The 12,773-nt window shown below is 36.1% G+C and overlaps 1 protein-coding gene across 2 annotated transcripts in view; it reads left to right on the top strand.

Annotated features, from left to right (window-relative positions):
- LOC107681901 (double C2-like domain-containing protein beta) overlaps positions 1 to 12,773 on the top strand; it is a 104,710-nt gene that overhangs the window by 57,513 nt on the left and 34,424 nt on the right. The window contains exon 3 of one of the 2 annotated variants that reach the window (XM_016478272.1): positions 2,664 to 2,687. The exons of the other annotated variant lie outside the window; for it this stretch is intronic. Within the exon in view, the coding sequence (XP_016333758.1) occupies positions 2,664 to 2,687 (24 nt within the window). The remainder of the gene's footprint in view (positions 1 to 2,663; positions 2,688 to 12,773) is intronic. 2 annotated transcript variants of the gene reach the window in all.

The following is a 12,773-nucleotide window of genomic DNA, read 5'->3' as shown; positions in this document are numbered from 1 at the left end:
TAAATCAACACAGAAGCTGCATCTGAAGTGGCATTTAGATGTATTTACACACATGTATTTTGTTTAATGCAAGACATGAATGCATTTAACCTGCAATTGCAAATGCATAAATAATGTTTTGATATATTAAACATAAAACGTTGAATACTGATATTTGAAATGATTTAAAACATGAAAAAACAAGAAAAAAGAAAAGAAAGAAAAAGCCGAAATGTGCAGCAAATCAAGCAAATCACTGTTAATAAGTGAGTCATTGCGATTGAACCGAATCATTTAAACGGTTGATAACGAAATACGTTGTAGAAATAGAGCAAAAACAGGCAATATAGTGTCTAAAATGCAAGTCTCTTAATTAACTTCTTGTTTATTGAACTGTTGTAAATCTATATGTAATCATGATGATTTTTGGAGGAAAAAACTGCATTCTTTGTGTGATATTGATGCAATATGGTGTCTAAAACGTAAGTCTCTTAATTAACTTATTGTTTATTGAATTCAATGTCTAATCATGAATCATGGTCATTTTTGGAGAAAAACGGCACTCTTCGTGTGAAATTGAATAACTATATGATAAATATATAATATATAAATTTTCTGCCATCATGTCTTGAATTTGTGATCATTCTAAATGCATTTTAATAGACTGAATCATGCAGTGAAAGAAAACACACTAAATGCGCACACGCACTAGTCTAGACTTCACATATCGTGCCCTGTTTTCTGTACGGCACACATAGGGGCATAGCCATCATTTCAGAAATGAGGGGGACAGAAATGTAAAAAAAAAATTTTTACTTTTGTCTAATTGACAGGCTTTATTTTTTCTTATGTCTTTTAATTGGCTAAGAAATCAAATACACTGCTGGGCGATAACCAATCATTTGTATTCTATAATATTTGTTTCTGTATTTTCTTAATGACAATTTTAGGATTGGTTTATACAAACACATAATAAGGCAGAATAACTGCTGGACGATAACCAATCATTTGTATTCTATAATATTTTTTTCTGTATTTTCCTAATGACAATTTTAGGTTTGGTTTATACAAACACATAATAAGGCAGAAATGTTATGTCAATTAGCACTGCGTTATTCATATACTATTTATTAACTGGAAATGACCTGAAATTACATTTTTTTAAAGCTACAGAGATAGCGGGATGCCTTTGTCCATATTAGGGATTTCCTGCACATAGTAAGTTATTATATATTACTTCTACTAGGCCGTTTTGGACTTTCTGCGCGAGAGTGCCCTCCGGCTTCGAGTATGAATGAAACATGCACTATATGTTCACATCGTCTCGTTTTGGATATGTAACAATCGTTCGGTCATACATACACTAGCCTATCTAGTTTTTCGCCCATCTGCACACACATCCAAAGCATGCACACAGAAAAAGTGATTTAAAATGCATCTGATTAATTTAACAGATAAATCATGGTTGATCTATCAGCCAGATGCATGTAAAAATGCATGCGCTCTTATTTCAGTGTTGTTGTTAATGTTGAGGTTATTTTAGCTTCGTACATTTAGTTTAACTGCACTGTTAAAGAGGGCGATTTTTACCATTCAACTTAACTGTGTGCATGTATTTTAGACACTTACATCGTTCTTGCTCCATCCGTGCAATAATTCTATCAACCGAGTTTTCTATTTACTTATACTGCACATTTTCTAGAGGGACATCTATCAGCGTTGCACTCGCGTCTCGCACAAGAGAGCGGCATGTTTAGAAAGCCATGTAAAATTAATGTAAGTTCAATTTAAAAAAAAACATGTCTCAAGACTTTATTTATTAACACTGTATCTCATGTTTTTAAATGAAGAAAGTAAACTACTTTTGTGATTGGTTTTCGGTCCTTTGTATTAAACTATACATGCATGGTGTCGTTTTTTTTTTCTAATTGTTTAAGCAACTTTATTAATTATATAGGGTTTATAAACATTATTTTAAACATTATGCACATTTTTTCAAAGATAGTCGTGTTATTTTATTACGCTTTGAAGAAACGTGCGTAATATTTTGTTCGATGCGCCCTCTTGTGGCCTCAGGAGAGAAGCCAACAGCTTTTTTCCCTCCTAACATTTAATATTTAAGTAGAAAATTCGAATTTAGTTTTTCAGTCATTTTGACAGCCCCACAAAGCAAAGTGCGGTTTGATCGGCCCGCTCCCGCAGCTGAACTGGACGTTTTGATTGGTTTTGCACCTGAGTCAGACCTGTCTGTTATTGGCTGAAGCGCAGGGCTCCACCCCAGAAGTTTAAAAAAATGTCCATCAAATGCCGGCTCGCTCGTTTTCTCCATCGGCACCTCCTTTGTCTACTTTCCACCTCTAGCTATCAGATTGAGTCATACAGATACAAAAAAAAAAAAAAGTTCTACATTTAGAAAAATCAGTAGGCACAATACCACATACATTTTTGACACATGGGTCAAACCCCCTGGGCGCTTAATTTTTCCCCTCTGTATTTTCACATGCTGTTTTTCTTTTACATCATGCTTTTTGTGTTGTCTTTTTTCAAACTTATATCTGCAAATAGCTATAATTTGTGTCAATGTTGTTTTTCTACCCTTTCTTCCACCTATTCTGTCTTGCATGCCCACATCTCTCTCTGCATGGCTTGGCTGCATGCTGTAAATTGTTCTTGATGGAATGTAGCTTCCTGTACCCAGATACAAAAAGGTAAGTTCATATTTATTCACTACTTTCCCACTTCCTAAACAAATTCCTTGTCTTTCCCATCGAAACTCCACTGATTCACTCCAGTAACACTGAAAAAAAACTTACTAGCTGTAATGTACTCTCTGAAATGTTAAAGAAAAGTGTACTGTAGAACCATTAGAACCATTATTACATCCTTATGTTATATGTTTTTTTGTTTTTTTTGTATTATTTTTTACATGACAGGATCATACAAATCTCTCAACTGGTTACTTTTTCTTTTTGATATATATATATATACAAGTATATTTTTCAGTAGAAATACTGGGATTAAAATATTACAAGTATTCCTAAATTCTAACCATTTGTATGCAACTGTAGTATTTTTTGTGACTAGAGACTAGATCTTACAGTCTCCTTTATGCGTGTTCCCTTTGTGGCATACCTCTATCTGTCCTGTGAAATATAAGACTTCCTGTGACACAGCTGGCATCATTTTGTACTTTACTGTTGGCATCTTTTCTTTTTGTTGGCTCACTCATTGACGAGACATTATCTTCAATTAAGATAAAGTGCTTACCCATGGGCAGATGTAAGCATAATGTTTAATAATGGCCTTTTATTAAGTATTTGTGATGAATGGATACATTTATCTCATGCTAGTTCATTTCTGTTACCATGTAATGGTACATTTCTGTCTTGAATGGCAATTTTTCACTGCATAGTAAGAGACTCCAGAGACTTTATCTCTCTCATTTGTTCTCATGTGGGTGGGTGGGTGTTTATATTCATATGGTCTTCAGTACAGTGTGGATCCCAGAGTTGTCTGTGGCCATGTCTCACCCCCTGTACATACATTCATGACTTAAGAATGAGATGAACCCATTGGCCACTTTCACATCCATGTGGGTATTAATTTATCTTTGCGTCTGACATGGAGCATTACAGCAGCCTGTAGACAACTATAAATCAGGTAGAAAGAGAGTGAAAGAGCTGTCATGCGGTTTAACATAAGCTAACCCTCACAGCTATTCAACAACCTTGATCAGGAACTCGGGTGTTTCTTTTAGATCAGTATTCAATATTTCACTGGCTTATTCAGACTATTTGTACAGACATCTGCAGTTTGATGGGCTCTGATTCATGATCTTAAAAATTTCTAACAGGTACTGGACCAAACAAATCTCGGCAAGCACAATGCTAAGGACAGGTGGGTAGTTATCAGTAGAGATAATATATTGGACTGATAATGGATTTGGATATTTATTTTTATTCATATTCAGGCTTTTTAACTTTTTCAAATGATCAAAAGATACAGGAAAAAAAGTACAATTTAAGTAAATTTTCTTTTTCAGTATATTTTAAAGTCATGTAATGACAGTGCTACATGAAATCATTTTAATATGTTGATTTGGTTCTCAAGAAACATTTATTATCACAGCTAAAAATAGTTGTGCTGGTTAATAATAATTTTTTCAGGATTCTTTGAATAACAGAAAGCTCAAAGGAACAGCATTTATAGCATTTATACATTTATGAAATAGATTTTTTATTCAACATTATAGATGTCTTTACTGATATTTTGCTTAATTTAATGCATCCAAAAATATAAAATTCTGACTCCAGACAGTAGTGTGGATTAACCATTAGATATAGCCCAACAAACAAACAAAAAAAGGTTGCAAAATCTAGGATCTTGATTGCAAAACAATATAATGGCATAAAAAAACAATACATGTTATGTATATGGATTCTTAATAATATTATAATAAATTATTATTATTATTACTGGTAGTATTTGATGCATGTTTGTATTGCTGTATAATGATCAGTTATTTGTTAAAATGTCAAAAAATATATATTAAAAATTTGTTTTGCATATTGGTAATCAGACACCACACAAAAAAAAAATGGCCCAAGATTCTGGGATAGACTCCAGCATCCCCACGACCCTACATAGGACAGGCGTTTTGAAAAAGGGATGTATAGATGGTATCTGTCATAACATAACTGCTTATTGAGATGTTACTCTAGCATTTATTCTCTCACTTCCTCCCACTGTTGTTCAAGCCCACCTCCAACCTGTACTAATGTTTATCGGTAATGCTTTATGGCTATGTACTGTGTGGCTCAATGGCGTTTGGAGCGTGTACAGCTCTCACCCATTGAGAGTCATCTGTGCTGGAACCTCCATCTGCTCTTGTGAAACACACTTGATTTCGACCAGCCCTTTTCTTTTACAGAATATTGCCCCTTTCATTTTTAAGTGCAGACCATCTCCAACAGGATGTTTATCCAGAAGAATAAAGAGATATAATTTGGCAGATGAAACAGATCTGACTAGTTAGCCGTTGATGGGGAGATGGGAAGGGAAATGCCGTACTTGGCAGCGTGGCAGCAGTAAGTAAAGCGCTATGAATGATTGGGTGCGCGCACAGCTTTCACAAGCACTTGCTGATCCATGCCACACATCTCCTTTCACACTGGTCATTTCTCCTGCTTCTCCGTAATTATGATCAACCATCCATTCACCGGCAACACTGCAATCGGACGCCCAATAACACATTTATTGTTAGCTGTGTTCTCAGGAGACCTCTGCTTCTCGGTTTTACGCTTATCCGGAATAGTCAAGGTCAGCTGGGACATTACAAATGCACGTTAAGGTTACGCCCACTCGCCCTCCTCCAATCAGCTTGCAGTTACCAGACAGACCTTTGATGAGGAGTTTAGTTCCTCTGTATTTAACACATCCTTCAATATCCAACGAGAATGGGGTGCATCAGCATTGCACCATATTAAATCACATGGCGGCTGTTTTTCTTTATCGATCTGCTTGGAGCAGTAGGAACCCAGTTTACCAGTCACCATATGTCACGCAGCCCTGAAGCGCAAGACAAATTCTGAATTACACCGAGTGCCTGGCTCAACACTGAGCAAAGATAACTCAGTTGTTATTAGCAAAAAAGCATATATACGCCCCCAGTGTTTAGCAGGTTTAGCTGTATTGGAATTGGATTTATGGCAGTGGGGAGATGGGAAATCACATACGTATGTTGAAAGCAATGTTCAGTTTTGTGCTTGCCTTTATTTTCGTGAATGGTTGCGTCAGTGCTCTTCTATAGTGAAGTGGACCTCAGAGGCTGTTTCAGCTTGCAGCACCTTCAAAGAGAACGACCATCTGCAGTCTCCGCACGCACGCACACACAAACATGCTCACAAACACAATCACATAGAGCCGAGTGGACCTGTGGATTTTTGAAAACTGCTTTGTAGCTCTGATGAGACCGGTGTGCACGGGTCATCCTGTTATGGGCCAACAGCAGGAGCAAATAGCTTGAAGAGCAGATTGAAAGAGAAAGATGAGAAGGTTGTCTACATTTTTGACAAGCCTTTGTCAAAGCTGAAGTGTGGCATTTTTTCGTTGATTATAAACACTTTCTCTTTGGCCAGTTTTACATGCCAGTTTGGCCCAGTCAATGTAAACCCAGGCTGTGTCTGAATTCCTGTACTTTTTTTAGTATGTACTAATAGTGGGAAATATGGCACAAATATCATATCAGGTTTTTTTTTTGTTTTCAGGAAATTCACTATTTTATCACTATTCTTTTTCATATTGGTTTTACTATTTTGCAAGTTGTCTGAGCAGTACAGCCAAACTAATTTCCCTATTTTAAAAACAATATAAAATAACAAAATATAAAATAAAAAAAGAATGGCAGACATTTAGGCCAAAGTGGGCGAACATAAAAAAAAATCTTTGTCATTATTTTATATTTGTTATTTTAAAAAATACGGAGAAATATACAAATTACAAATACACATAATATACAAATAAAACAAATAATGCTTTATTTTTCAGGTACAGTAGGTGTATTTAACAGTAGCATTCAAGAAATTGAATGAACAAATATGAAAATAAAACAATTCACAAATATATAAACTTCACTGTATAAATTACACAATGATTCTTATTAAAGCAACTGTATTAAAGTTCTTCAGTCAAGAGCAGTGAGTGATTTTTCTCTGTGTTTTGTTGGTTAATTAACATTAAAGGGATTGTTCACCCAAAAATGAAAATTATGGCATCATTTACTCACTCTCAAGTTGTTTTAAATCTCAATTAGTTTCTTTCTTCTGTTGAACATAAAATATTTTTTGAAGAATGTGGATAACCATACAGTTGCTGGTCCCCAGAAATATCTTCTTTTGTGTTCAGCTCAAGAAAGAAATTAATACAGATTTGGGACAACATGAGAGTGAATAAATAATGACATAATTTTCATTTTTGGTGAACTCTCCCTTTAATGACAAGCGGCAGCATGTTTAGTACAATTAGTGTGTTGTCCCTTTTACACCTGCACGCATCTAATATCAAAGCCTAATATACAGGCACGCATCCGTTTTCCTCTCAACTGTTTACTTTCACTTTAGACATAACAAGTTGTGTTTATATGTACACCTTGTGTGTTTTTGACAGTATTAGCACAATCAGATGCGAAAGATTGCTTAGTCCAGTAATAGGGCCCTGTTTGACATGCTTTTTTATTGTGCGTGCTCAGAAAAAGCGCACATCAGAACAGAACGCAAATTAAATGTTTAACCGGCAAGGTTGTAAAGCACATGCAAATAATGTACTCTTGTGATTGTGAATAAGTGCAGTGTCCCGTGAGTGTAACTCTAGCGCTGAGTTAACATTTGATGTGAATGTATGGTGTGATGTACAGTATATTGAGACTGAGGCGCCAGAACTGCAACTGAGAATGTGCACTGTAGCACAATTTCTTCGAAAGCAGATCGTGTAGACATTTTAATCATCCACGATCAAAAATCATAATATCGCACACCCCTAGTATGTACTGAATTATATAAACACCATACCTCTTACACACTGATGAAGTGCGTTCTGTAAGAATACATTTCTGGACATTTTACACTGTAAGAAAAAAAGTACAAAAAACTGTACCTTCAGGGAATGCAACAGTTCTCATTGGGACAACTATGTGCCTGTATAACCTCAAAGGAGAATATTAGTTCCTTAGAGTAGTAATGCGTACCCTTAAGGTACTGCCCCAAAGCAAGCTATTGTACCCTTTTAGGGACAGTTTTTGCTGAGAGTGTACAATTGCCTTGTTGACATTGTCCTTACCAGCTCACCATTTTTGGTTCCCAGATCATTCTCAAAATGAACGTCCTAGCATCTTTTTTTTTTTTTTTTTGGTGAACCAAGAAATGACTCATTGATTGTTTCTGTAATGTTCTTGAAAGGGTTAGTTTATATAGAAAACAAAAACCTAAAAACAAACATTATTTACCATTCTTTTTACATTTTTATTAGGTTGTCATACACTCTCAAAAAAAAAGGGACAAAAGCTGTCACTGGGGTGGTACCATTTCATAAGGTACAAATATGTACTAAACTCGATATTTTTGGTACTAATATGTACCTTTAAGGTACTTACTGTATACAACTTTAGAGGTAAATAAGGTACAATGGTGTACCTTTTGAAAAGGTACCACCCCAGTGACAGCTTTCATACTTTTTTTTCTGAGAGTATACAAACTCCCTTGTAATGTTATGGTTATAACGTTCCTAGAATATTAAGGAAAATATAACCAAATCAGAACCACACACTAATGTTACGACAATGTTCTGTGTTTATTGGTTATAGTGCTGAGCATTCGGACATCCTACTCATTTGACTTTAACTTTTTAAGTATGTCTATTCGGACATGGGAACTGTGCTCTGTTTGTTTCAGTGGCCTGACATGTCAAGTTTTTTGCTTAACCAGTATAGTGTGCAATGGCTTGGGGCGAGAGTATTTGTAATAAGCATATTAATTAGAAATTCATTAGTTTGTTCCAATAATGAAAGAAGTTGTGATGGAAGAAATCCCAAGCAATTTTGATATATATATATATATATATAGTATACCACTGTTCTAGTAACATGTTTGACAAAATAACTAAAGCATTTCAACAAAAACCTTTTATTTTGTGGAAAACAGTGATCAAAATTAGAGACCAAAATTAACCATTGTAGCACGAAAGAAGATTACAACTAAACTTTTGGAGGGTTACAGCTGTCAGAAATAAGTAGGAAGTGTAGAGGCCCTTGCTTTGAATGACTTCAGCACATCTGTGGCCACAGGACATCACTAGTTTCTCAGACTGCACTGGTGTGAGCTTGGTCCACTCTTCTTTCAGTCTCTTCCATAGTTCAGTAACTGTAATGGTTTTCTTAGCCATAACTTTGTTGCCAAGGATTTTCCAGAGATTTTCAGTCGGGTTTAGATCAGGACTCTGGGCCAGCCATTTCATTATTTCATTTCAATGTTCCTGGCTTCAAGGAACTGCTTTACCCGTTTTGCAGTGTGACAGGTGGCATTGTCCTACATGAAAATTGCTGGCTGATTGGGAGATGCTTGCAGGGAAGACCCCATTTAGAGTCTCCACGTTATCCTGCCTTTTCTTGCATTTGTCTTACGTGGACAACCAGACTTTTTGAGGGACTTGAATGAATTAGTGTTATTGTAAAGCTGCAATATTCAAAGAATTACAGATTTGGAACGACAAACTTCTCGTGCAGTGGTTGAAAGGGTCATCCCTTTGACCTCATCTGGACAACCTGCTGTCGCAGGGCTTCAGTCACCTTAGAGCGGCCCGCCATCTCACTCATCTCAGTGAAAATTAGAGGAATGTTGCCAGTTAAATAGGGTTTGTCAGTCTTATAACTAAGGAAATTAGCACCAGGTACCAGATTAACACCAATAACTTGAAAGGTATCTGTAAGTGTTCTCTAATTTTGATCAGAGTTATTTTTCAAATATCTCATTAAAGTTTTTTTATACTTGAGAATACAATTAATTTATGAAATATGCTTTAAAACGGCCCTTCTACTCCTGTTAGGATAACTTCAAATATGACTAAGCAGTGAAATACACTAGTATCATAGTCCCACATTTCTAGAGTCTTCTACATTCTTTACCAAGCAACAGTTTGTAAATTTGTAAGATTTTGTTTGACTAGACTAGACACTATTTTTCGCCTGTCACCCCTCCTGCCATGTACTTTTGCCCATGCAGAGAACTTGTCAGAGACTGAGAGTTTTCTCACACCCCCTCATGTTCATTTGTTTTATTTCTCAGGCGCTGTTGTTGTGTAAAATGCAACAGTGATGATTATTTATGTCTTTATGCGCTTCCTCCATGTACCCACAAGCTAAACAAAAGTGTAGAGAGAGGTGTGAAGCCCAAGCAAGCCTCTTTGACAACTGGGAAAAGGAATGCATCACTGAAGCATGGATACACACTTGCACAAAATGCTGAATCTATATTAAAATCAGTTTGTCTGTGACTCATTTTAGCTTGTGATGTTTAAATGCTGAAATTCAATAGACCTCAGGCCTTCTGACCTACCAGAAAAATGGCAAAAGCTAATTTAGTGCTATTATTTTGTATGTAGAGTGCCTATAAAAAGTAGTGGCCTTTTTCACATTTTGTTGTTCTGACTTAATTTCGTTTTTATGCCACTCATCAACAGAAAATTTTTATAATTTTATCTCATCAAGTCTCTTTTGCTTATCAAGGTTGCATCCATTTGATCATACAATACAGTAAAAAAGTAATAGTTTATATATTTAATATAAAGTGTGTATTTAAAATAACTTTTTTTTATGTTAATATATTGTAAAATCTTATTTTTTCCAGTGAAAAGCTCCATTACTCCAGCCTTCAGTGTCACTTGATCCTTCAGAAATCATTCTAAAATACTGATTTGGTGCTTAAAGGGATAGTTCACCCAAACATGAAAATTGACATCTTTTACTTAACCTTAAGTTGTTTCTATCCTGTATGAATTTCTTCTGTTGAACATAAAATATTTTGAAGAATATGGGTAACCAAACAGTTGATGGACCCCTTTGACTTCCATAGTATGGAAGACAATACTGTGGAAGTCAGTGGGGTCCATCAACTGTTTGGTTACCCATATTCTTCAAATATTTCTTATTTTATGTTCAACAGAAGAAAGCAATTCATACAGGTTTGGATCAACTTAATGGTGAGTAAATTATGACATTTTTGGAAGACTATTAAGAAACGTTCATATTATTATCAATGTTGAAAACAGTTGTGCTGCTTAATATTTTTGTGGAAAACATTTTTAGGATTCGTTGATAAATAGAAAGAGCAGAATTTAATTGAAATAGAAATCTTTCATAGCATTTTAAATGCTTTTACTGTCACTTTTGATCAATTTAATGCATCCTTGCTGAATAAGTTTTAATTTCTTTAAAAAAAAATCTTACTATTCATGGTGTTCTGGACCCCTTAGCAAGTAAATAAATTATAATACTTATATAAATCCACCTCTAACCGGAAGGCAAAATGGGAATTCTGAAGGATTGACAAACTTCAGTGGCTGAGATTGGAGATATTGCACATTTAACTGTTGCTCCAGGGCTTCACTGGCTACATCTTAATGGGAGAGTGTCAAAGATACATCCACCATTTAAAAATATATATATTTATATATATATATCTCAGCACAGCATGTGGGAGACTCTGAAGCCAGTTGGAAGAAGGTTCTGTGGTCTGATGAGACCAAAATAAAGATGTTGGCCATTAGAATAAACGACATGTTTGGCATAAGTCAAACGCTGCACAACAGAAATACACCATCCCCACAGTGAAGCACAGTGGTGGCAGCATCATGCTGTGGGAATGCCTGGCAGGCTTGTGAGGATAGAGGGTAAAAAACAAATAAATAAATAAAAGCAGTACAATACAGGCAAATCCTAGAGGAAAACCTGATGAAGACTGCAAGGTACCTCCGGCTTGGCAGAAGATTTATTTTGCAGCAGGACAATGACAAGCGTAAATCCACAGATACACAGAAATAACTGAAAAACAACATTTATGTCCTGGAGTGATTGTGTTCACATGTCAATCCAACTGAGTTTGAGCAAAGTATGAATGAGGAAGAATTGCAGTGGCCAGATATGCAAAGTTGATAAGAGACCCACATACAGACTCTGGAATTATTTCTAAAGTTGCATTGTGTTTTAATGTTGTAAAACAAAACAACGGGGAATACACTGCAGATTAATTAGTGCTGCTGTCAAATTTAACATGTTACCTTGTGAGATTATTTAAATGTTTCAACTGTTCCATATTTTTTGTGCTCTTTCTAAACACTGGTTGAACTGATTCAAGCTCTGCAGCACAGGTTTCCATGATGTGTTCAATACACAGAAATATAAAAATATAAAAAATGCTTGAAATAGATGTATGGCAGAATTGCTCTTGGGTTAAAAAGAAGACCAGCTGAGAACTGCTTCAGAATTTTTTTTTAAAGGGGTCATATAATGCGATTTAAATTTTTCCTTTCTCTTTGGAGTGTTACAAGCTCTTGGTGCATAAAGAAGATCTGTAAAGTTGCAAAGACTAAAGTCTCAAATCCAAAGAGATATTCTTTATAAAAGTTGAGTCAACCACGCCTACCTAAAACGGCTCGTTCTAACACGCCCCCACATGTCTACGTCACGATGTGGGAAGATTTGCATAACGCCGCCCAAATGTTCACGCAAAGAAAGAAGGCGTAACTTTTATTCTCGCTGTAGTATTGTTGTTGCCGCCGCTGCCATGTCGTGAAGACACTGTGTGTTTCGTTGTGAAAACGAAACTACTTTGTTTGGCCTTCCAAAACAGGATGATATCCGCTTCGTCATGCTGAGTCAAGCTGATCTGTGCTGGTTGCTGAGGAAATACATCAACTTCGTGCTGTGGATCGCCAGATCGGCTTTCACCGTGGACGAAGTGGAGTCCAGCCCGGGGTCGTCACGTGGTTGCCGCAAGCCCGCCGGATGCTCCTTCATCGAATCCGCCGGCCGCGCCGTTCTCAAGCCCGCTGGCCGCTGCTCACTCTAGGCCTCAGGCCTCCACAGTAAGTTTTTTATATTTAAAGAATTTTCCACTGACGATTCAAACGTGAGTTTTGAACAGTGTAGAGTAGCACTTGTTGTTTGTCGTTTCTCCAGACATTGTTTTATGTTTACGCAGCGCTATACACAATGCGTAAAAAGACAGTATAAGTCATTATAATCAGTA

Source organism: Sinocyclocheilus anshuiensis, unplaced genomic scaffold (assembly GCF_001515605.1).
Source record: "Sinocyclocheilus anshuiensis isolate Anshui unplaced genomic scaffold, SAMN03320099.WGS_v1.1 scaffold2571, whole genome shotgun sequence".
Classification (NCBI taxonomy): Eukaryota; Metazoa; Chordata; class Actinopteri; order Cypriniformes; family Cyprinidae; genus Sinocyclocheilus; species Sinocyclocheilus anshuiensis.
The sequence above is the reverse complement of the archived record's forward strand: the minus strand, read 5'-3'. Positions and strand labels throughout refer to the sequence as shown.